The sequence below is a fragment of the Raphanus sativus genome, unplaced genomic scaffold (assembly GCF_000801105.2).
Source record: "Raphanus sativus cultivar WK10039 unplaced genomic scaffold, ASM80110v3 Scaffold1606, whole genome shotgun sequence".
NCBI lineage: Eukaryota > Viridiplantae > Streptophyta > Magnoliopsida > Brassicales > Brassicaceae > Raphanus > Raphanus sativus.
The window spans coordinates 1-20,734 of NW_026616915.1; the positions used below are offsets into that span (position 1 = coordinate 1).

The 20,734-nt window shown below is 34.9% G+C and overlaps 3 protein-coding genes, 1 long non-coding RNA gene and 1 pseudogene across 11 annotated transcripts; 1 reads left to right on the forward strand and 4 right to left on the reverse strand.

Moving 5' to 3' along the window:
- Positions 1 to 133: 133 nt before the first annotated feature.
- On the reverse strand, positions 134 to 5,918 carry LOC130504484 (probable LRR receptor-like serine/threonine-protein kinase At5g59680). Of its 2 annotated transcripts, XM_056999097.1 has the most exons (4): positions 5,885 to 5,918; positions 5,641 to 5,735; positions 5,010 to 5,556; positions 134 to 489 (listed from the first exon to the last, which is right to left on the reverse strand). In XM_056999097.1, exons 2-4 carry the CDS (start codon positions 5,714 to 5,716, stop codon positions 219 to 221), a joined length of 894 nt encoding a protein of 297 aa, XP_056855077.1. In that variant the 5' UTR covers positions 5,717 to 5,735; positions 5,885 to 5,918; the 3' UTR covers positions 134 to 218. The 2 variants fall into 2 exon arrangements, with proteins under 2 accessions (XP_056855077.1, XP_056855076.1); XM_056999096.1 differs by lacking the exon at positions 5,885 to 5,918 and having other exon boundaries at positions 5,641 to 5,816.
- Positions 3,155 to 4,863, reverse strand: LOC130494233 (uncharacterized). 7 transcript variants are annotated; one of them, XM_056999101.1, is made up of 6 exons: positions 4,582 to 4,863; positions 4,359 to 4,426; positions 4,195 to 4,280; positions 3,988 to 4,021; positions 3,584 to 3,926; positions 3,155 to 3,474 (listed from the first exon to the last, which is right to left on the reverse strand). In XM_056999101.1, the coding sequence occupies exons 1-5, from the start codon at positions 4,627 to 4,629 to the stop codon at positions 3,881 to 3,883; spliced, it is 282 nt and encodes a 93-aa protein (XP_056855081.1). In that variant the 5' UTR covers positions 4,630 to 4,863; the 3' UTR covers positions 3,155 to 3,474; positions 3,584 to 3,880. The 7 variants fall into 7 exon arrangements, 4 of the variants coding, with proteins under 4 accessions (XP_056855081.1, XP_056855079.1, XP_056855078.1 ...); XM_056999099.1 differs by having other exon boundaries at positions 3,584 to 3,683; positions 3,811 to 4,021; positions 4,582 to 4,821; XM_056999098.1 differs by having other exon boundaries at positions 3,584 to 3,679; positions 3,811 to 4,021; positions 4,582 to 4,819.
- Positions 5,919 to 6,817: 899 nt separating the features above from the next.
- LOC130504482 (probable LRR receptor-like serine/threonine-protein kinase At5g59680) lies at positions 6,818 to 12,380 on the reverse strand. Its single transcript, XM_056999095.1, has 13 exons — positions 12,084 to 12,380; positions 11,448 to 11,997; positions 9,638 to 10,110; positions 9,253 to 9,397; positions 9,083 to 9,154; positions 8,910 to 8,981; positions 8,759 to 8,827; positions 8,451 to 8,623; positions 8,103 to 8,356; positions 7,870 to 7,996; positions 7,721 to 7,786; positions 7,452 to 7,641; positions 6,818 to 7,349 (listed from the first exon to the last, which is right to left on the reverse strand). Exons 1-13 carry the CDS (start codon positions 12,151 to 12,153, stop codon positions 6,947 to 6,949), a joined length of 2,664 nt encoding a protein of 887 aa, XP_056855075.1. The 5' UTR covers positions 12,154 to 12,380; the 3' UTR covers positions 6,818 to 6,946.
- Positions 12,381 to 14,855: 2,475 nt separating this feature from the next.
- On the reverse strand, positions 14,856 to 18,782 carry LOC108847145 (receptor-like protein kinase At5g59670; annotated as a pseudogene).
- An 89-nt stretch (positions 18,783 to 18,871) lies between these two features.
- On the forward strand, positions 18,872 to 20,029 carry LOC130504483 (uncharacterized). Its single transcript, XR_008941283.1, has 2 exons — positions 18,872 to 19,199; positions 19,744 to 20,029. It is a non-coding gene; the product is annotated as an uncharacterized LOC130504483 (long non-coding RNA).
- The last annotated feature ends 705 nt before the right edge of the window (positions 20,030 to 20,734 follow it).

The following is a 20,734-nucleotide window of genomic DNA, read 5'->3' on the forward strand; positions in this document are numbered from 1 at the left end:
TTTTTCCGTTAAAACCGCAAAATCAAGTTTTCTTGCCAAAACCAAAATTGTTATTTATGGATTAATTTTAATTTTATGAACTTGTATATATAATTATAGGCTTATAAATTAAAATCTAAAGTTTTCTTATATGGTCTATTATGGACTATATGGCAGCCCATAAAAATATGGGTTTTAGTGGATATGGTTCTTAATGGACATGGTTATAATGGACATGGTCACTCTTTGTCCACAAACAATAAATGGACAAATGGATACGGGCTAATGGACGTGGACTCGCCCAGTTTACAGCTATAGTCACTAGGACTTTCTCGAGTCCATTCAATCGTCAATGGCTCACTAGCATTAGTTGGCCTGGCAGCATTTTGTCGCACGGCTTTTGGTACATTGTAACTTCCACTATTTGAAACATCTCTAGTGGTTGATATGTGGGTCAAACTCGACGAAGAAAGCGGACTCCACAGCCGATCGTATGCATCGTCCGGGTACCTAAGGGTTGGCAAGATATTCGTTAGTAAGTAAATATAACATTGTTATGATCATTTTGTTTACTTATCGTAGAAAATTGTATAATAGTCTTTTCTTTTAAACTAGGATCGGCCCGCCCTACGGGCGGGATGATAATTTGAAAATAATTTAAATAGTTAGAATAATATTTTTGTTTTTTTTAACATTTGTTTTTTATTTTAAAATATTTTTTATATATTAATATAGATCATGCTTTTATATACATTCTAAAATATTTAATCCTCAATAAAAGTGACTATTTGTTTTTGTTGTTTTTGTCAGAAATATAAATTTATCTAACTAATAATAAAGTTTATTTTTTACATCAGTATAACTATTTTCATTGTAATTTGTCAACCCTCAGACCTGAAGCAGGAAATACTGCAAAAGTTCTTTAGGTATAGTACTATAAGGCAGAGCAATTAGAGGCGTTTATGTGTGTCTACGCCGAGTGTCCTAAGCCAAGGTCGCTCCAGCCACAATAACCGATCCACGAATTTTCTATATTGGATGTTTGTTTAGTTTGAGGTTTATTTGTTTATTTGGCCTAATTTTCGTATTGATGTTTTGTTATAGGTTTTTTTATCTGAAATGTGCGTTAATTAATCAAATGTTGGCGTATGAAAAATACTATTATGTTGAAATGATTGGTTCTGTTTTAGGTGGTGGTATCGTTGGCGAAAATGGCATTTATTAAAGGCGTTCAGATGTTGAATTCCAGAAACTTGAGCGCTATGCAAAGGATGTAGTCATGTGTGATCGACATTGTGTTGAATCTTACTGCAATTAGGTTACTATTTTTTTGATGAAATTGGGTGTTTATGTTAAATATTTATCGATGCCAATAAGTAGTAGTCAAATTTTTATTCGTCATGTTGTGATAGCCATTGTAATTAATGAACCAACTATTGTGTTAGATTATCTAAAAGAAAAAAAAAATCTTATGACGGCTATTGGATTATTTACTGGATTATTCACTGGATTATTCACTGTTACTGTAACCGGATTTCTGTTGAGTCTTTAATGGGTTACCAGATTTTGACCCGTCCTTAAAAGGACGGTTTTTTTGTTGTTTTTTCAGTATAAAGATTAACTATTATTCGTTTTAATTATATAAATCGTAACATGATCAAGTTTCAATTATGCGGGTTTGTAATAGTGTGTACAGTATGGCGAAATTTAAAATCCGTCATACAACCGTTTTGTGTTTGTAATAAGTTAAACAATGTTTTATCCGAAATTCTTACTTGGGCTATTATATAATTTTAAAGATTTATAATTATATAAAAATATTGCTAAAAGCACGGGTTGTTTTCACTTGTTAACCGAAAATTAATTTACAAATTACTATTATTTTATATTTTTATATTTTAAATTTTCAAGTCATAACAATTGAATTTTTTATTTTTATTATTTGTTTTTTCTCTTCAAAATAAATAAATAAAACAAATATTTGGTCAAGAGTGATTCGAATGAATTTATAATTTTTTATTAAAGAGCATATAATTTAAAAGTTTTTTTTGAAAATAATGTTGAGTTTTAAGAAGTGTTTTCATATTCGACCTAGATCTGTTGAACTGGAAGACCGTACCATGTATATATCTAGTTCGGATTTAATGAAAAAATCGTTAATTAAAAATCCGATAAAACCCGGTAAAACTCAAAAATTTCATTATTAACCTGTGATCTAATACCAATGATCAAATAAAACATAAAATATCTTATAGTATTTTGTTTTTTTATTAAATTAATCATATACTTTTTAATAATATATAAATTTGTGGTCTTTAAACTTTGATGATATTTTTATTATGTCATCCAAATAAAAAAAATAATATAAAAACTTATTAATATGACAATATTAGTTTATTTTTGTTATTAATGACCTATTATAAGTTTGTATTTTTCTATTTTATTTTAGATTTAAAATTAAATTTATGATGCATATATTTAAGAAAATAACATTATAGTGTCATTATGTTTTTTTATCCATTTAGTTTCAGAATATATATGTCTAATATTTGAACATAAAATATTTATATTAAATAAAGGTAACACATTTTATAAATATGTGTAAGCCCATTATTTGTTGATCCATTAAAATATATTTTTGCAGATCCAAAACTAAAAAACTCAAATGCCATTAATAAATTTTATTAATTCTTTATAAAAATAAATGTATTTTTGGAAAACTTAAAACGTTCATTAAGGATATAATTTAGGAATGATTCTGTTTTAATGGTATTGATCCTCTAATACAATATTCAACACATAGGAGGTTCGAACATTCGTTTGGGGACAACAGAAGTAGCTCGTGTATGCTTAGAGAATGAATAGTAACTGGTCGAGACCAATGAAGCATTCCAAACTATATAGTTGGAGCAGTACACGTTTGTACATCCGTTGATTGAGAAAGGTTAAATTGCAAACGCTTATATCTTATCACAACATAATTTATTACATAGCTTTCTGTTTTCAATGCGTAGTTATGATTCGGATCAAACCTAAATGTTATTATAATCCAGCTGGATAACTTTTAATTTGAGTAAGAAAATATGTCAGTGTTACAAAAAAGTTACAAAAATAAAAGTAAGATAATGATAGAACACGTAAGCATAAACAGTTAAAATATAATGAGTCGTGAGAATGATGAAAAACTCCAAAGGCCTTTTTTATATTGTTTTAGATTTTTAATAAACCATACCAAAAACTACATTAGAGAACATATTCTAAAATAAAAACCAATACATACTCATTTTTGAAATATAAGTACTCCATCCGCATCACAATCTCAGCTTCACCTATTCCTTACGTGGCATCTTCACCACCTTTAAAGAATTTGATGCCTGAGGTTTCTTGATGGCGACACCACTTGGAGATGTTCCTACACTTAAATTACCAGCCTCACAGGTATGTAGTTTTGTCATCTCACCATCGAATCCAACAAAGACACCCTCCACACGGTACCTTACAAAGCAGATATAAAGTATTAGTACATGTTGCTATATCAGAGTGTGAATGTACAATAACTTTTATAAACTAAAAACAACTAAATAATTCAAATAGTCCAATATACCTGAGCAAACCAAGTTATTGCAGGTCACGCAAGTAAAGGATGAGACCGTTCGTTGGAAGTTCTTTGTCCATCTAAAGCAAGAGACATAACACCAGCCTATCTACATTTTGATATCAGTCACCATTCCAGTGCAGACAAATTCAATGTTCTACATTTTGAACTTTGCAGAAACATATACGGAATATAAACTTTTAAAATATTAGAGCAGTAAAAACGGACTGTTCAACCTGAGGCTTCGAAATGATGACGAAATCATTGATCTCAGCTGAAGTAAGAGGTTCAACCTTTGCATAGCCTCTAAGAAAATATGAACATGGGTGTTCCCAGGTCTTTGGAAACCAGCCTGCAAACACCTACTCATAAAAAACAGAATCCCCTGCATCAGTTTCCTTGTCGAAAGATACATGTGTTCCTGAGGTGACATCCAAGAACAATGTCCTGCATGAAAATATTCCATGTGTGTTTGAAGAATATTAGGCGCTCCTCACACGTACCCAAAGTAACAGAGATATGAGTGTGAAAAGGAAAACAGAACATCAAAAATTCAATGATATATTAAAGTAAGATAATTCTGAAAGTATTGAATAAATTCAACTATAGAAGAGAGTTACTGTCGATCTTGATACGCTCTTGTCCTTGAGGAATGTCACTCACTGTACTTCTCACAGCAGTGAGCTCACCAATAACGCCTGAGAGGCTGAGAGATTAAGAACATCTTAATTTACTATTTGTTTCAATGATAATTCTGTCATAAACAGTCTTTAAGAAGCTGTACCTGGTAGATGCGTGCTTGGTATTGTTTAGGCCAAGAAGCGATTCATAATCACCGAACCTGGACACGTTCTTCAGGAATGAGAGATTAGCACATCTAGACTGGTTGAATCACTGAACCAGATTCTGAGAAATGAGTCTGAAAGCACGAAGTTCTGGCTGCACCGGTGAACCAGTGTAGAGACGGTCCTACGGTAATGAATGTAAAAAGATAGGGGGTTAAGTACCAAATACGAAACGACGGCTGCTTGATCTCCATTGTTGCCCGAGCTCATTCATCGCAGAGATAGAGACAACGACTAAACCCTAATTCTCTCCACTGGAAGGGATCGCAAAGGTCAGGCGCCGCAGAGAAGAAGAGACTATTCAAATTCCAATCGAGCAGCTAGGGTTAGGGGCGTCTCACGTATTTTCGGGCCAGGCACGACGACGTATTACCAAAGCCCATCACGTAAGACAAACAGAAGCCCAACGATACACGTTTAATGAAACGCGGAGTTTCAAACCGGTGCGCCACGTGTCAACGCTACAGCAGGCGAGTTTCCAGCCTGGAATCCGACGTGGCGCAACAGGAGGGAAGGAAACTGTACTTTATATATAAAGATAGGAAAACAGAGCATTAAGAAGAGAAAACGTCGGGTTGAAGTTACGTTACCTTATGTAGTTCTCTGACTCGGTAAAATATATTCGACGTATAAGCTTGAGAGAATCATCCTGGGCGATAGAAGAATTGTTTCCCAACGGCCGTAGTTCCAAAGATGATATGAACGGTGTAGTTGTCCCATTCTTAACAAGACAAATCTGCAGCGAGTCTGATGTTGGGACATGTAAGATCTCTTCGCTTGTACTATCTTCGTCTTGCATATCCACCGTGGCCCATAGATTTGGTCCAAGATACAGATCAAATCTGGGTTTAATGTCACGACCATCATAATTTCCGTATCTAAACCAAGCCTTGATCAAATACTTCCTTCCCTTGTCGACGGGTAGATTGTAGCAGTTCCGTGTTCCTTCTGGAAAAAATCTCAGCGTCGTGTACGGCTTCAAGGGATATCCATATCCTATACGTGGTATTGTTTTACTTTTACCAATTTCTCCGCTTTGGATGAACCCTGCGTCAGAAGTGAACTCCAGTCCAGTGTTCGGCTCAGTGTATGAAGACGGCTCATTCGCAGGTAGTCCGCAGTCCAAACTAATAAACCCTGTAAACATATTTGATAGTTAAAAGAGGGAATTGGTTAAGTACTAACATGTCGACCGAAGAAGGTGAAGAAGAAGAAGAATACCTCGTTGGCTCTGTGCTTGAACAAGATGAATGACGCCTAGCACCAACAAAAGCGAAAGAAATATCTCCATAGTCATCTAACAAGGTGAATGACGCCTAGCACCAACAAAAGCGAGAGATTGTTTAACCTGTTTACTTTTTTTTATTTCTAATTAATATCTATCAAATATAATTCTTTTTATATCAAATATATAAGCAAAAATACAAAACAGAAGACTTTTGTAAGTCAATGTGTCTCCTAGTACTTTTCCATGCAAGAGGCAAGACTAACAATGAAAGACTTCTGACGAGTCAACGGTGAAAAGGAGTAAATGTGTTTTCAAGTGCAAAGCTTCACCAAGGAAAGCAGGTGAAGATTAATAAGGAGCAGACACAGAAGCGCGTTGTGCAATAAATAAAATTGGTACATCAAAGGACAATCAATTATATAACAAATTTAAGACAGTCCAACAAGTTGAGCACAAAAAAAACGACGAGTCCAACAAGAATGTCCTTTCAGTGTTTGATATATCTCACTCATTTTTGAGTCTGTTAAGTTGAGCCTAATGCTTTTGTTTTTTTTGTTTTTTGAAACTCAGACCTAATGCTTTTGTTTAAGAGTAGATATAAGTGACTAAGAAATCACAGCCTTTTTTGGTAAAACAATAGAGCACGAAGGAAGAGTAATATTGAATTAAAGTTGAATAACCTTATGTAAATCTCTAAACTGGTAAAGTATATCCGAAAGAAAAGATTCAAGGAACGTAGTAATATAAGAATCATCACTTAACTGGACGTAGTTCCAAGGCCGATATTTCTGCTTGGGACAAACAAAAGCCAAAGTGAACTCTCCCTATTCTCTTACGTCCAAGGCAAAAAAAAGACTAGAAAACCACTGTTCAGGTAATTATATCAAAAAAATCAAAACAAGACAGCAAAACAAAGACTTCCTTAAGTCAATGAAAAGAAAGAGTAAAAATGCCTTTCCGGGTGAAATTTCACAATGGGGAAATTTTTTAAACATCGTTACCAAGAACTTGCTAATTGACATTAGTGTGCCGTAGTATGAATAACTGTTCAGGATTGAGAGACCTAATTATTTCAAATGTTCAAGCAAGGAGTATCTTTTAGATTTCCTGCATATGTTTCTCAAGTTAGTTTAATTTTGTTAACTTTCAGGGAACTCAAGAGTAAACAAGTGCACAAAGTAAAAGTAACTACAAACATAAAGATGATCGTCGACTAGTTTACAAATTTTGCTAAAAATGTAACTAATTATCGATCTATTGCTTTCTTCATTAATACCACAAGTGGACAAACACTGAAAACTATCTTGCCTTAGGAACCACCGAAGAGTCCAAGCCAATGTTTATTGCTTGAGATTCCAAGCCTTGATTATTACTTATCCTTGAGTTTTCACACATGATACACTCTTTTAGCTCGTTAATCACCTGGGACATGGATGGTCGTTTTGAGTAAGAAGGATTTGCACATGACATTGCCAGCTCAACAGCTCTCCATGCAGAACTAGAGTCATAATCCTTGCGAAGGTTTGGATCCATAATCTCAATAATATCACCACAGATAAGCTTAGAGCTCACCCATTTTGTTATGTGAGAATTTTCAGACGTTGTCTGACTAATCACAGGTTGATTTGTGATCATCTCCAACAACACTATCCCAAAGCTGTAGACATCACTTTTCTCACCCAATCGACCTGAATGGTTATATCTGCAAGACACCAACATAGTATATATTTTATAACAGTTAAGAAAGTGTAAGATCAAGCTTTTAACTGTATGTATGTATGACAAAACTAATATTAATACTTACTCAGGATCAAGGTATCCAGGAGTACCAGCAATTGCCGTGGAATCATGAGATTCGATTCCACTCTGGAAAGATCTTGAGAGCCCAAAATCAGCAAGTTTGGCCTTGAAATTATCGTCTAGCAATATGTTGGCAGTTTTGACATCTCTATGAACCATGGGCGGTGTGCATCCAATATGTAAGTACTCCAATCCTATAAAATGGTATCATCTATTTTAACTTATTTCTTGTAAACCCAATGGTATCTTGGTGTTTGATTTAATAGTACGAACCTAATGCTGCCTCCAAAGCTATTCCTAGTCGAATACTCCAGTTGATGATGGGTCGACCTCCTTTTCCTGTATGCTAGATAGTTAGATCCGTTCAAACTTTTGAGTTGCAAGAGCTAATGCTACACGTGAAATCAGTAGTAAACTATTACCGGTCAAATGTTGTTTCAAGTCCCCATTGGGCAAAAACTCATAGATGAGAGCCAAGTGATCTCCTTCATAGCAATACCCTACGAGGGTCACCAAATTTGTATGGTGCACTCTCAGAAGAAGATCAACCTAAGGTAAGAGTAAAAATCATGTCAAGAATATATCGAATCCACAACATTTGTGATGCGACAAACCAATCATAATTTAGTTGAGAAGATTACATAACTATGAATACCTCTGCTTTAAATTCTTTATAGCCTTGTGTTGAAAATTGGGAGAGTACTTTAACGGCCACTTGTTTAGTACCATTTACAAAACCATGATACACCATACCAAACCCTCCTTTACCTAAATTGTTTTGGAAGTTATTTGTCATTTTAATGACCTCTGAATATGTAAACATTCTCCTTTTAATCTCATTTAACGGTTCGTGTGAACTAGCATTTGTAATGTTCAACATCGCCGTCGTACTTGATGGTAATTGTTGAGCTGTGTATATATAAGAGAAACATTAGGAGTTGTAAACAAGAGTGTTCGCATGAGAGTGAGGCTCTAAATGCTTTATTGTCAAGGTGAGAGTTACCTTGCATAGTAGTGTATTGGTTTTTCTTTCTGGAAACAAGAAGAAAAACAAGAACCAAAACGACAATGAGAATGATCACAGAAGCCACAGTTGCAACAACTACCACCGGAAAGTCCTTGCTTTGTGGTTTTGTGCATGATTTTGTCTGACATAGCCTTGGGTTTCCATGGAGACTACAAGACAACGAAGGTTGATGGTTTAGAGCTTAGGTTTTGGGGAAGCTCAAGTTGTGTTCAAAAAAAGAAAAAAAAAGGGAAGCTCAAGTTGTCTCATATGGAAAAAGGATTTGATAGTATGATAATTCTTACAGTAGCTCTATGCCTTTACTCTGAAGCGATTGAGGTATTGAACCATTGAGATCGTTCCCGCTCAAGTCTCTGTGAAAATGAGCAATCTTTTACATGGGCAAATATGATTTGAGGTGAAAATCCATCATCAAGCATGTTGAGAGAAACTTACATGAACAACAACGATTTTATGTTGCCTAGAAATTCCGGCACCTCTCCAGTCAACTTATTATTTGACAAGTCCCTAAAGTTTGCATCATAGAACAAAAAACATAGATTCTTCAGTTTAATTATTATCCATGTATCAACAGGTTTCTGTCTTCAACATTCAGTGAACATACTTACAGTGTTTCAAGCTGCGTAAGGTTTTGGATGGCAGCTGCTATGGTTCCAGTTAAACCAGTAGAAGACAAGTTTCTGGTGACAAGTTAAAACACACATTTAAATGGTCGATGGTCATATATTAGTAACAGATTTTTGAAGAATGTCTGTGCCTAGAGATGTTTAGGACTTACAAAGAGGTGACTCTTGGTGGTCTGGATATAGTTGTGTTACTGCAGGTTAAACCATCCCACATAAGGTGTCGAGGGACACATGGATCACCTTGCCAGTTGATCTTAATCAATCTATAGGTTTCTTGGATACCTTTTAAAGCAACCACTGACATACAAATAAGTTAAAGTCAAGACCCGTTTTGGACACATCCCACTAAAACACTGATCTTAACCTCCAAAATTATGAAGTAATATATATATACATATACATTCTCAAACTGTTTAAATTTTTTTAAGAAGTTTTTTATTAAATGTCAATGGCCCCCAAAATCTTAGCTGGCCTTATCTAAAGCTAATACAAGTTGTTGTGTTTAACTGCGACTTGTTCAAACATACAAAAACGTACCTTCAGCTTCATTTGTTTCGGGCTGCACAAACTGGATGACTCTATAGATTTCATAAGCGTTAAGTAGAGGTGGAAGAGTAGATCTCGGGGTTCTTGTCAGTTGCAAACTGCAGTTCTCTCTTTCACACGTCCTCGGGTACTGGCTCTGGATAGTTGTTATTTCAAACTTTTTAGGAATTACCGGGTTAGCAAACAAATTCCCATCCAAGAGCACGGAAAATTCCCTGGTTTCATTGGCCTGCAAGTCTTGGATCTCTGCAAAGTGTAAATACACATAAAATTGGTCATCAGGATTTTCTCGAGTCCATTCAATCGTCCATGGCAGACTAGCATTAGTGGGCGTGGCAGCATTTTGTAGCACAGATTTTGGTAGATTGTAAATTCCATTAGAAACATCGCTAGTGGTGGATATGTAGGTCAACCGCGCCAGAGAACGCGCATTCCATAGCCGATCATATGCATCGTCCGGGTACCTAAGGGTGTGCACGATATTCATTAGTACGTAAATAAGATTGTTATGACGTATGATCATTTTCGTTCGCCTTGGCTGATAGATTCTCATCAAATTGAAAATATATCAAATTCATGAACATCACGTGTTTCATTTTCTTTACTAATTTATAGAGGATTAAAAAATCCTTTCTTCGTCAGAGGAAAACAGTCAACAGAGCATCATTAAGAAACATCATTGCATAACCGAAGCACTAAAAACATATATTTAAGAAGGGAAAACGTTGGATTGACTGTTGATTTATTGGATAGTCATAAAATCCTTTGATTACCTAGTAGAATAAAAAGGGACCATGGATCCAATCCATGTTGGAAGGGTCTCTTCTCCTAAAAAACAATTTAAAACAGTTTAAACTTTATGGTAGAGGATCTAAAACCCATTTGGACTAGGGCCGGAGAAAATATAAGTAAAAGTTGTTTTGATTTGTTAATTTGTTTTTATTCGAACCATAACATTTGGATATCTGTAACATTCCAAAATAAATTAAATATTAATATGCAATATTCGTAAAAATAAATCAGATTATAAATATTAAAAAGGTGCTATTGGATAAAAGATTTGAAAGAATTCAAAATTTGAGTAAAATCTAAAAAATCTGAATTTGATTATATATTAAAAATATTTGTTAGAAGTATTAAGTATTTTTGAAAATTTTAGAGTTTTTTAAATACTTTTTAAATTTGAAATATGTATTTAAATTATTCTTTCTAAGTTAATTTATTTTAAAAATTACTAAAATTTGATTTTTTTATCTTTTTATGAAATATATAGAATATTTTAAATATCAATTTAAAAAAGCATTTAGAAAAAAATATTTTCCTTAAACAAATGTGAAGTAAATTTTTAATTTTGCAAAAGTGAAGTAAAATTTTGTTTTATAAATAGTTTTGATTACCATCATATGAGGTGTTGTTATAAATATCATATGAACTCCAACAAATATCATTTGATAGATTCTGATGACAAAATTGCTCCAAAAAAAAAGATTCTGATGACAAAATCCATATTTTACAATAAGCTGGAATTTTAAAAAACTTATACACATGACATACAATAAACTTGGATTCCATATAGAATATAAATTTTATACATAATAAGAGGGGATTTGAGAAAAAGACTGATATTCTCTCAAATAATTGATCCAATAAGATCCTCTAATATTTTGAAGAAGGAATATCTGACCCGGTCTGTTATATACATATATACACTTATATTGATAGAACTATATATAGTTTATTTTTATATTTTATGTGAGTTTAATAATATTTTTAAAAAATATATTTTTTAGTTTTAGGTTACCTTATGTAATTATTCTCTGACTTGGTGTAATATATTCGCCGTCTAAGCTTGAGGGAACCAAACTGAGTGATATAAGAATCGTTTCCCAACGGCCGTAGTTCCAGAGAGGATATAAACGGAGTAGTTATCCCATTCTTAACAAGACAAATCTGCAGTGAGTTTGATGTTGGGACGTGTAAGATCTCTTGAGCTGTACTATTTCCCTCTATGTTTTGAATATCCACCGTGGCCCATAGATTTGGTCCAAGATACAAATCAAACTTGGGTTTGATGTCACGACTATCATAATTTCCGTATAAAAACCAAGCCTTGATCAAATACTTCCTTCCCTTGTCGACGGGTAGATTGTAGCAGTTACGTGTTCCTTCTGGAAAAAATCTCAGCGTCATGTATGGCTTCAAAGTATTCCGTAGATTTGTTTGGGATTGGACTGTAGCAATTTCTCCGCTTTGGATGAACTTTGCGTCCGAAGAGAACTGCAATCCGGTTTCAGACTGAAGGTAAGGAGACGGTTCACTGGCAGGTAGTCCGCAGTCCAAATTAATAAACCCTGCAAACATATTTGATCGTTAAAAGAGAGAACTAGTTAAGCAAAAGCATTTCTCGACCGAAGAAGGTGAAGAAGAAGAAGAATACCTTGTTGATTCTGTGCTTGAACAAGATGGATGACGCCTAGCACCAACAAAAGCGTAAGAAATATCTCCATAGTCACCTACTTCCTCAGGAAAAAGTACCGCAACTATGCGGAAGATGATGCGATAATATATAAAAAAGCTAGAAATCAGAAGTTTACAAATAAAGACTTCGTCAAGTCCACGTGTTTTAGGGTGCAACTCTGCCATGCAAGACTTTGACGAAGAAGATAACTCAGAGGATACCAATGCTCGACCATCATTATCAAGAACAGTAGAGCAAGGTACAACTTTGTTGGTACTCCAAGAATCTTCACGGAAGAAAATATTGGCTTAAAACCTTTTATAGTTTTTTGTATAATTAAGTTTATTGGCTAATGACTAAGTTCAATAGAGATCTTTTACCTTTCAAAGTTTTTATTTTTCTAGAATCCATCAAATATATAATCAAAAACACAAACCATAAAACAAAAAAAAAGACTTTTTGGTAAGTCAATGTTTTTTTTGGTAAGTCAATGTTTTTCCTAGTATAAAAAGGGCATTCTAAAAAGGAGGCTGTTTTCCTAGTTCTTTCCCATGCAAGACGTAAAGATGAAACAATAAGAGGATATCAAAAACCAAGGCAACAAACAATCATCTCCTAGTGCTCCACCGTCGTAATCAAGGGAATGTCTACAATAGCCACCAGATATAGCACCATAACGCACGTAGAAATGCGTGTATGATACGATACGGTAAATCTGATTTTATAACTATTTTGTAATATTTATTTATAATTTACAAACAAAACACACATATTATATATATAAACAAAATGAAATTATATGCCTTAATAGTTATTTTCAAATAAGTATAAGAAAACATAAATAACACATAAGACTAATACCTTTTTGGTTTTAAACTTGAACATGTCGATTAGCACCAACAAGAGCTCATGAGAATATCCATATTCTTGTGACGTCTCTCACTAATTTACGAATCTCATAAGTTTTTTTTTTGAAACTTTTTCTAATCTCATAAGTTTAGCTAAGCTGATCACAACCATATCCTTGTTCTTTAGTTTTCTAGAAAGAGAAGAGCACTTCGGCATCAGCAGGTCCCGGTTGGTGAGATATTTTCCCCCAGCGATCATCATCGGGCAGTGGAAACGCAGTCGCAAAGCCCCTGCTCGCGCACTTACAACTTGTAATCACAAAACAGCGAACCAAAAGAATTTTGTTTGGCCATTGGGTTTAGTCCATTCTTACTATGATCTAGGAGTCTCGCCAAGTTCATAATATTCGTTCACTTGACAATTTGCATTAAAAATAGTAATTATAAGGATATCACTTATAAATCAATTTTAACTGTAAATTTAAATTTAGTAATAACAAAATCTGTTGAGAAAAAATCTAACAAAATTTTACATTTTTTTTAATTAATGCGTAGATTAATTTTGAAATCAGTAGTATAATATTATTATAAACTAATTTTAATACTAATTTTACTAAAAATAAAAGAAAATTATAACCTATTTTTAAATTTATAATATATTCTATATTATATAAAAATAGAAGTAATAAATTAATTAGATATAAATTTAAACTAAATTGTTAAACTAATATATTTTAAAGATTAATACATAAAAAATATTATTTACCGTTTAAAAGGACTAAAATATCATTCATCCTTTAAAAAATTAATGTTTTAAAATTATGTGATACAAAAAATAAATTTCTTAACCTATGTTAAAATTCATATTATCTATTTTTTAAATAACAGCAATATATATATATATATCTAAAAATGATTATATAAATATAGTATGAATATATATTTATAAAATGAAAGTTTACCCGCACGAATGTGTGAGTATCAAAATCTAGTTTTCAATATTTTATCTAATGAAACAAGCTTTGAAGATTTTGATTCACAAGAATAGCTTCGAGTCCAGATGTTATAGGCATAAAGGTAAGCACCAAGGCACAATGGATCGACACAAGACTGATTATACTGAACAAATGATACGCTTGACTCCACCTCTACGAGCAAGCCTCCTAATCGCCGGCTTGGTGATTCCTTGGATGTTGTCTCTCAGAACCTTCCGGTGACACTTGGCTCCTCCTTTGCCGAAACCCTTCCCTCCATTTCCACAACCCGACATTTTCTGACTAAAATTGGACTATTCTTGATAAAATTTGTGTTGAATGAGAATCTGAGTTACGGGCTTAATGGAGGTGAGAATGCGAAAATGATTTTATAGGCAAGACAGGAACCTTAAGAGTTTGAGCAATCAGATCGCAGAGAACATCAAGCGGCTGAGATATCGATCCATGTAGTCAGCTGGATCTTCAAGAGCTCCCCATGCATAGCGAAAATTATAATCCAACCATGAAGGTTTGGACCCATGATCTTGGAAATATCTCCTCCGTTAAGCTCAGTCCCAACAGATGGTGTTATGTGAGATTTTATACGGGATCGATCAATCACTGGTTGGTTTGTGATCATGTCCAACAACACAGTCTTGAAACTATACACATCACTTTCTCAACCAACCAGATTGTATTTGTATGGTGATATATGCAAATGTAATAACATGGTGATAGCTGCTATGCTTCCTTTTGAAATACCAGCTTTGTGGCATGAATTGGTGTCGAGTCGAATGCAGACAATGTTTAATTAGAAAACATGCACTTTTAAAATTTTAAAATACTTGCTAAACTAGTCTTACAAATTTGTAACCAAGATCATTGATTTGTTTTATTTTTATATTGGTACCAACGCATAAGTAGGCAGACACAACTTAAAAACATAAACTTAAGGAATGGCATGGTTGTGAGCAGTTGCTGCAACTATCTTGCCCCAGGAACCACTGAAGTGTCCAAACTCATGATCGTCTCTTGAGTTTCCAAGTCTTGATTCTTAAGCACCCTCGAATTCTCACACGCAAGACACTCTTTAATCTCGATAATAACATGAGACATGGTTGGTCGGTTTGCAGAATGAGGATCTGTGCATGACATTGCCAGCTCAATAGCTCTCCATGCAGAATTAGTGTCGTACGCCCCGCAAAGGTTTGGATCCATGATCCCACTAATATCGCCTCGGTTCGGCTTATAGGCAACCCATTGTGTTATGTGACTCACGTCAAATTAAACAAAACATAATGTGAGACTTCTCATATATTACACGTTGGTTTGTTATCATCTCGAGTAACACTATACCAAAGCTGTAGACATCACTCTTCTCACCCAAATGACCTGAATGGTAATATCTGCAAGGCATGCATTTTTTTGAATATGATTTCATACGTTGAAGAAGGTATACCGTTTCAACACAATTAGCTAGTGTGATGTGAAAATTGATAATACTTACTCGGGATCAACGTATCCAGGAGTACCAGCAATCACTGTTGATTCATGAGGTTCGTCTCCAACTTGGAAAGATTTTGAGAGCCCAAAATCTGCAAGTTTGGCCCTGAAATGCTCATCAAGCAATATGTTTGTAGTTTTGACATCTCTATGAACCATTTTCGGTGTGCATCCAGTATGTAAATACTCCAGCCCTACCAGTTGATTCATCTATATCAACAAAATGTCATAAAACCAATTGAATTAATTAGTTCTCGTTCTACAAGGTTTTCAGTACACACCTAAAGCGGCCTCCATGGCTATTCTTAGTCGAGTACCCCAGGTGATGGCAGATCTATCTCGTTTTCCTGTTATATTAGATCGTTAGATATCCTATAAAATTTTCCAAGTTCCATGAGGTAGCAAGCAATTACTAGAAATATTACCTGCCAAATGTTGCTTTAGGTTCCCGTTGGGTAGAAATTCATAGACCAAGGCTAAGTAATCAACTTCATAGCAATACCCTACGAGGCTCACCAAAATTTTATGGTGAACTCTAAGAAGAAGATCAACCTAAGGACAATACAAATAATTATCATTTTGTTATTTTAAAAGCAGATCATATAATTTTGTTCCAAAAGGTTACAGTACTATGAGTACCTCTGCTTTGAATTGTTTATAACCATAAGTTGAAAGTTGAGAGAGTACTTTAACGGCCACTTCGGAACCATTTACCGTACCGTGATACACGAAGCCGAACCCTCCTTTACCTAAAACTCGTTGGAAGTTATATGTCATTTTGATAACCTCTGAATATGTGAACCTCGTGCTTTTCTGATCAATTGAAGGTTCAGGTGAATTAGCAAATGTATCATTCACCATTGGCATCTTCGGTGGCAGATGCAGACCTGTAAATAAGAGTAAGGACTTTATCATTTTTTTTTTGTAATTTTTTCTTCTAATGCAAAGAGGTAACATCAGTCACAAAGTTTCATCTTATTTGATGCCTCTCTTGCAAGTACCTTCTTCAGCCGTTGAATGTCTCTTTCTTATTACGAGAAAAATTACCAACACAACAATGACAAAGACTGCAGAAGCAACTGATGAAACGATTAGCACAAGAACATTCTTCTTATGTGGTTTTGTACATGATCAGAAACACAAAGCCTTGGGTTTCCTTCAACACTACAATAAGACAAGGGTTGTTCAGGACGTTCAAATGAAAAAAATGGCTATAGATAATAAACTAAGAAAAGTTCAGAATTCTATATGTGGAAAGTTTCTTACAATAGCTTTAGTCCTTCTCTATGAAGAGCTTGAGGAATCGTACCATTAAGTTGATTTCCGCTTAAGTTTCTGTTAAAACAAACCATGATTTAATTAAGGTGGGGTTTGAAGAGCATTAGAAAACATGTTGAGAGATACTTACATGACCGACAATGATTCCATGTTGCCTAGAAACTCTGGCAACCCTCCAGTCAAGTTATTATTTGACAAGTCTCTATTAGCAATGGAATGAAATTTTCCAGTTTGTTCGAATCTGTAGTAATAAAAATTCCGCTTTCTATTAATAATGAAAATACTTACAGATTTTCTAGTTGTGTAAGATTTTGAATGGAAACTGCTATGGGTCCATTTAAACCACATGAAGACAAGTTTCTGAAAAAAATGTCCAAAATTAAATTTCAAAATACAATCAAGAAAGATCTTGAAGAGTGGTTGTGTGTAGGGATGGCAATCAAGGACCTGGACCGCGGGCCTGGCCCGTAAAGACATGCTGCGGGGCGGGATTGGGCCTCCATTTGATAAGTCCGCAAAATTGCGGGCCTCGCGGGACGGGCTCAAAGCGGGACGGGTTCAAAGCGAGACGGGTTCAAAGCGGGACGGGTCGAAAGTGGGATGGGTTAAACCGCGGGATTTTGCAGCAATCCTAAGTCTCCATTTATGCTTTCACATGAGAGAGAGAGAGAGAGAGAGAGAGAGAGAGAGAGAGAGAGAGAGAGAGAGAGAGAGAGAGGAGAGAGAGAGAGAGAGAGAGAGAGAGAGAGAGAGAGAGAGAGAGAGAGAGAGAGAGAGATTAGACACTATGGAATTCCATTGATGGTGGTTTCAGTGTCGATGATGCTTCCGGTCTCCTAAACGCCTCTAATCTGCACTGTAGAGCTTCTTCAAGTCATCATAAATGATAGTAAATACATTTGTTTTGTATAAGCTTAATGTATTGATCTTATAAGAGTATATTTGATCATGTGCAAGATGAAAATCAATTCATGTCTATATTTTTTTGTGCATGTAGAAATAAGCAATGTAATATTCGATGTTCCGCGGGACGGCCCGCAAAGGCCTGAATATTTCGCGGTACGGGATTGAGCAGCTAGTTTGAGGACCGCATCCCGCGCGGGACGGGCCCGCCGTGTACCGCCAGAAGTCGAACCCGCAGCGGTTCGGGACGGGACGGGACGGGAGAGCCCAATTGCCATCTCTAGTTGTGTGTAATTCTAAAATTATGACTTACAAAGAAGTGATTCTCGGTGGTATGGAAACATTGGTGCTCCTGCAATTTAAACCGTCCCAGCTGAGATGTTGAGGGACGCATGGATCACCCTGCCAGTTGATTCTACTCAACCCGTAGGTGGCTTCAATGTCTTTTACAGCAGCCACTGCAAAACGTGGTTTTGATGTCTTGAATACTCAATTGTGGTCATGATTTATTTCTTTAGTAACATAACAAAGCATAGACCTTACATGCATGACCTCGAAAGGAACACACATACCGTCGCTTTCATCTGTTTCGGACTGTGGAAACTGAATTGCAGTGTAGATTTCAAAAGCATTAAGGAGAGGTGGAAGAGTTGATCTGTTGGTTCTTATCAGTTGAAAGCTGCATTTGCCTCCTTTGCAAGTTACGGGTGATTGGCTTTTAATAGTAGTTAACTTAAGCTTGTGTGGAATTAGAGGACCGTAATAAAGTTCTCCGTTCCACACCATGTTGAATCCCCTGGTTTCATTTGTATGCAAGTCTTGTGTCTCAGCGAAGTGCGAGTACAAGTAATATTGAGCATCAGCTATTTTCTGAGCTCCATTCAATCGTCAGTGGCGCACTAGCATTACTAGGCGTGGCAGCGTTTTTAAGTGCATCTAGTGGTGGGGCATAACGGTTGGTATTTTTCACTTCGAGAGAAGTGGATATCTGTGTCCATTCCTTCATGAACCGACGAACCCATATCCGATCATATACATCGCTGGAGTACCTGAGGGTGGGAATATTAATAAGAGAAATTACTTACAATAACACATATTTTTCTTGGAATGACTAGAATAACGTACAAAACAAAGAAAGAAGGAAAAAGTGAGTATAAGTCCAAAATGCCCATTCAATAAATAGAATTAAACTAAATATAGTTTTTTAAAACAGAAAATGAAAAACTCTACCTAAAGGAGAAGCTTTGCTGAGGAAAGAAAAATCTGAAAACATAAAAAAAAAACACACTCTCTCTCTCTCGTGCAACCCTGAATCCCCAAATTAAGAAATTTTAACCCTCAGTTCTCTCTTAGTAACATGGTTCCTCATAGATTCGGTCATGTCCGAACTCTGATTTACCACTACAGCCTTCGGTTCACATAGGAGAAGTAAATCCGAAATCCACTTAACGAACCCTAGATCTCTTTTGAAATTCTCAGTTCCGTGGAAGGTCGTGGCTTTATTAACTTTTTTCTCAGCTGTTTCTTCAGAAGCACAACCTCATCTCCTGTTGAAGCTATTCAATTGACCTACAAATCGTGGCATCAAGGTGAGTCTCTTTCTTCTTCTTCTTTTTTTCCGCCATTCCATGTATGTTATTTGATTTTGGGTTTCTCATTTTGGTAGTTGTGTGTTTCCGCTTCTGAGTTGTGGAATTGGTAGTTGATTACTAGGTAGTAGAAAATTGGTAGGTGATTACGAGATGTGGAATATACGATCAAATTTGCTTATGATTTATATTGTTGCTTTCATAACTAGTAATGATAAATCGATACATACTTTATTATTATAGAGCCATACCATTCGTTTGTAGTACTTTCATAGCTTGCATGTTTGCTAGAAGCTCATCTCCGCTTGCTAAAGAGTTGAACTTGATTTACAATACCTTGGTATACTTATTAAATTTTGTTCTTGCGCTAATAGTATTATGTATACACTCCAGTAATTTGTAAGTTCTTGATTTTTCATTGGGTTATATGTTTGAAAATTTAGATAAGAGTTACACTAATCCCTCTTGATTTACTAATTGTCTAACTCGCTTTTCATATGTTTTTGGACAATGTCTTTTTTATTACATTGTACATTTTTGACAGAGAGATGAGTCCAAAAACATATCTAAAAAGGTTGTCTGAAGAGCGAAAATGCCACTGCAACACCGAAGCATGAATCATAACTGTCACTTGGCAAGTTTGCAAATGGTCGAGGAATCAGTTGGCATAGATGCACGGGAATCCATTAAAGAAGCAGCTGTGGAGTTATAGCCAAACTGTTCACCATTTACTTACAAACCAGCTAGTCTTTTCATGTTTTAAAAACAAACTTATTGACTGCTATGTAGTATTTCATGTTTCAGAATCATTATATACTTGATGACTAGAAGTTGTGTAATTTGATTATGAATTTAATTTTAAATCGTTGGAATCAAACTGACCCATATCTACAGGAATATAGGTTCTAGTTATAAATCAACGCAAACGCCTGTTAACTTTTTGTTCATCTTGTCTTTGTGGTTGCCGAGTACAACAGGACAGAGGACACATGTATAACCAGTAAATAAATTGTCCAAAAAGAAACAAGAGAGTTAAGTCCAAATCGAAATGACAAACAATGACATGTTTACGGCTAAACCTAGTAATTATTGATCAATCTTTTGGGCTCAATTTTGTCATTACTTAACCAAAATTTTTAATCTTATTAGGTTCAATTAGTAAACCAGAATCTGGTTTATTATATAAAAGTCTGTCATTACATAAAACTCCTAAAGGTCTACCATGTTGTAAATAAAAGTATGCCATCAATTAAAAGTTAGTTTTAAGTCTGCTATAATGAATACTATTCAAAAACTTTGCCACAGATAAAATAAGATAATATAAATTTGTCATCACGAATGTAGAAAAATCTGCCAAGAATAAAAAGTCTGCCATCACAAATGTAGAAAAATCTGCCAAGATATAAAAAGTCTACGAAAAAATTATTGATCTGGAAATTTTTTTTTTCCACATATTAAGAATCTGCTATCATAGGATCAAAAATTTGCTATAAAAATCTGCCAGCTTACAAAAATCTGCGAGCTTAAATATGTCT

What these genes read in the sequence shown, in the direction of transcription:
- LOC130494233 (XM_056999098.1), bottom strand. Translation starts at nt 4,629, where the DNA reads ATGAGCTCGGGCAACAATGGAGATCAAGCAGCCGTCGTTTCGTATTTG. An exon ending in ACCAAGCACGCATCTACCAG is followed by an intron (nt 4,281 to 4,358) that starts GTACAGCTTCTT and finishes TTAATCTCTCAG; the next exon opens with CCTCTCAGGCGTTATTGGTG. An exon ending in TCATCATTTCGAAGCCTCAG is followed by an intron (nt 3,680 to 3,810) that starts GTTGAACAGTCC and finishes AAATGTAGATAG; the next exon opens with GCTGGTGTTATGTCTCTTGC.
- LOC130504484 (XM_056999097.1), bottom strand. Translation starts at nt 5,716, where the DNA reads ATGACTATGGAGATATTTCTTTCGCTTTTGTTGGTGCTAGGCGTCATT. An exon ending in TCAAGCACAGAGCCAACGAG is followed by an intron (nt 5,557 to 5,640) that starts GTATTCTTCTTC and finishes ATATGTTTACAG; the next exon opens with GGTTTATTAGTTTGGACTGC. An exon ending in GAGTCAGAGAACTACATAAG is followed by an intron (nt 490 to 5,009) that starts GTAACGTAACTT and finishes GCCAACCCTTAG; the next exon opens with GTACCCGGACGATGCATACG.
- LOC130504482 (XM_056999095.1), bottom strand. Translation starts at nt 12,153, where the DNA reads ATGGAGATATTTCTTACGCTTTTGTTGGTGCTAGGCGTCATCCATCTT. An exon ending in CGAAACAAATGAAGCTGAAG is followed by an intron (nt 9,398 to 9,637) that starts GTACGTTTTTGT and finishes TTTGTATGTCAG; the next exon opens with TGGTTGCTTTAAAAGGTATC. An exon ending in ATAAAATCGTTGTTGTTCAT is followed by an intron (nt 8,828 to 8,909) that starts GTAAGTTTCTCT and finishes TCATTTTCACAG; the next exon opens with AGACTTGAGCGGGAACGATC.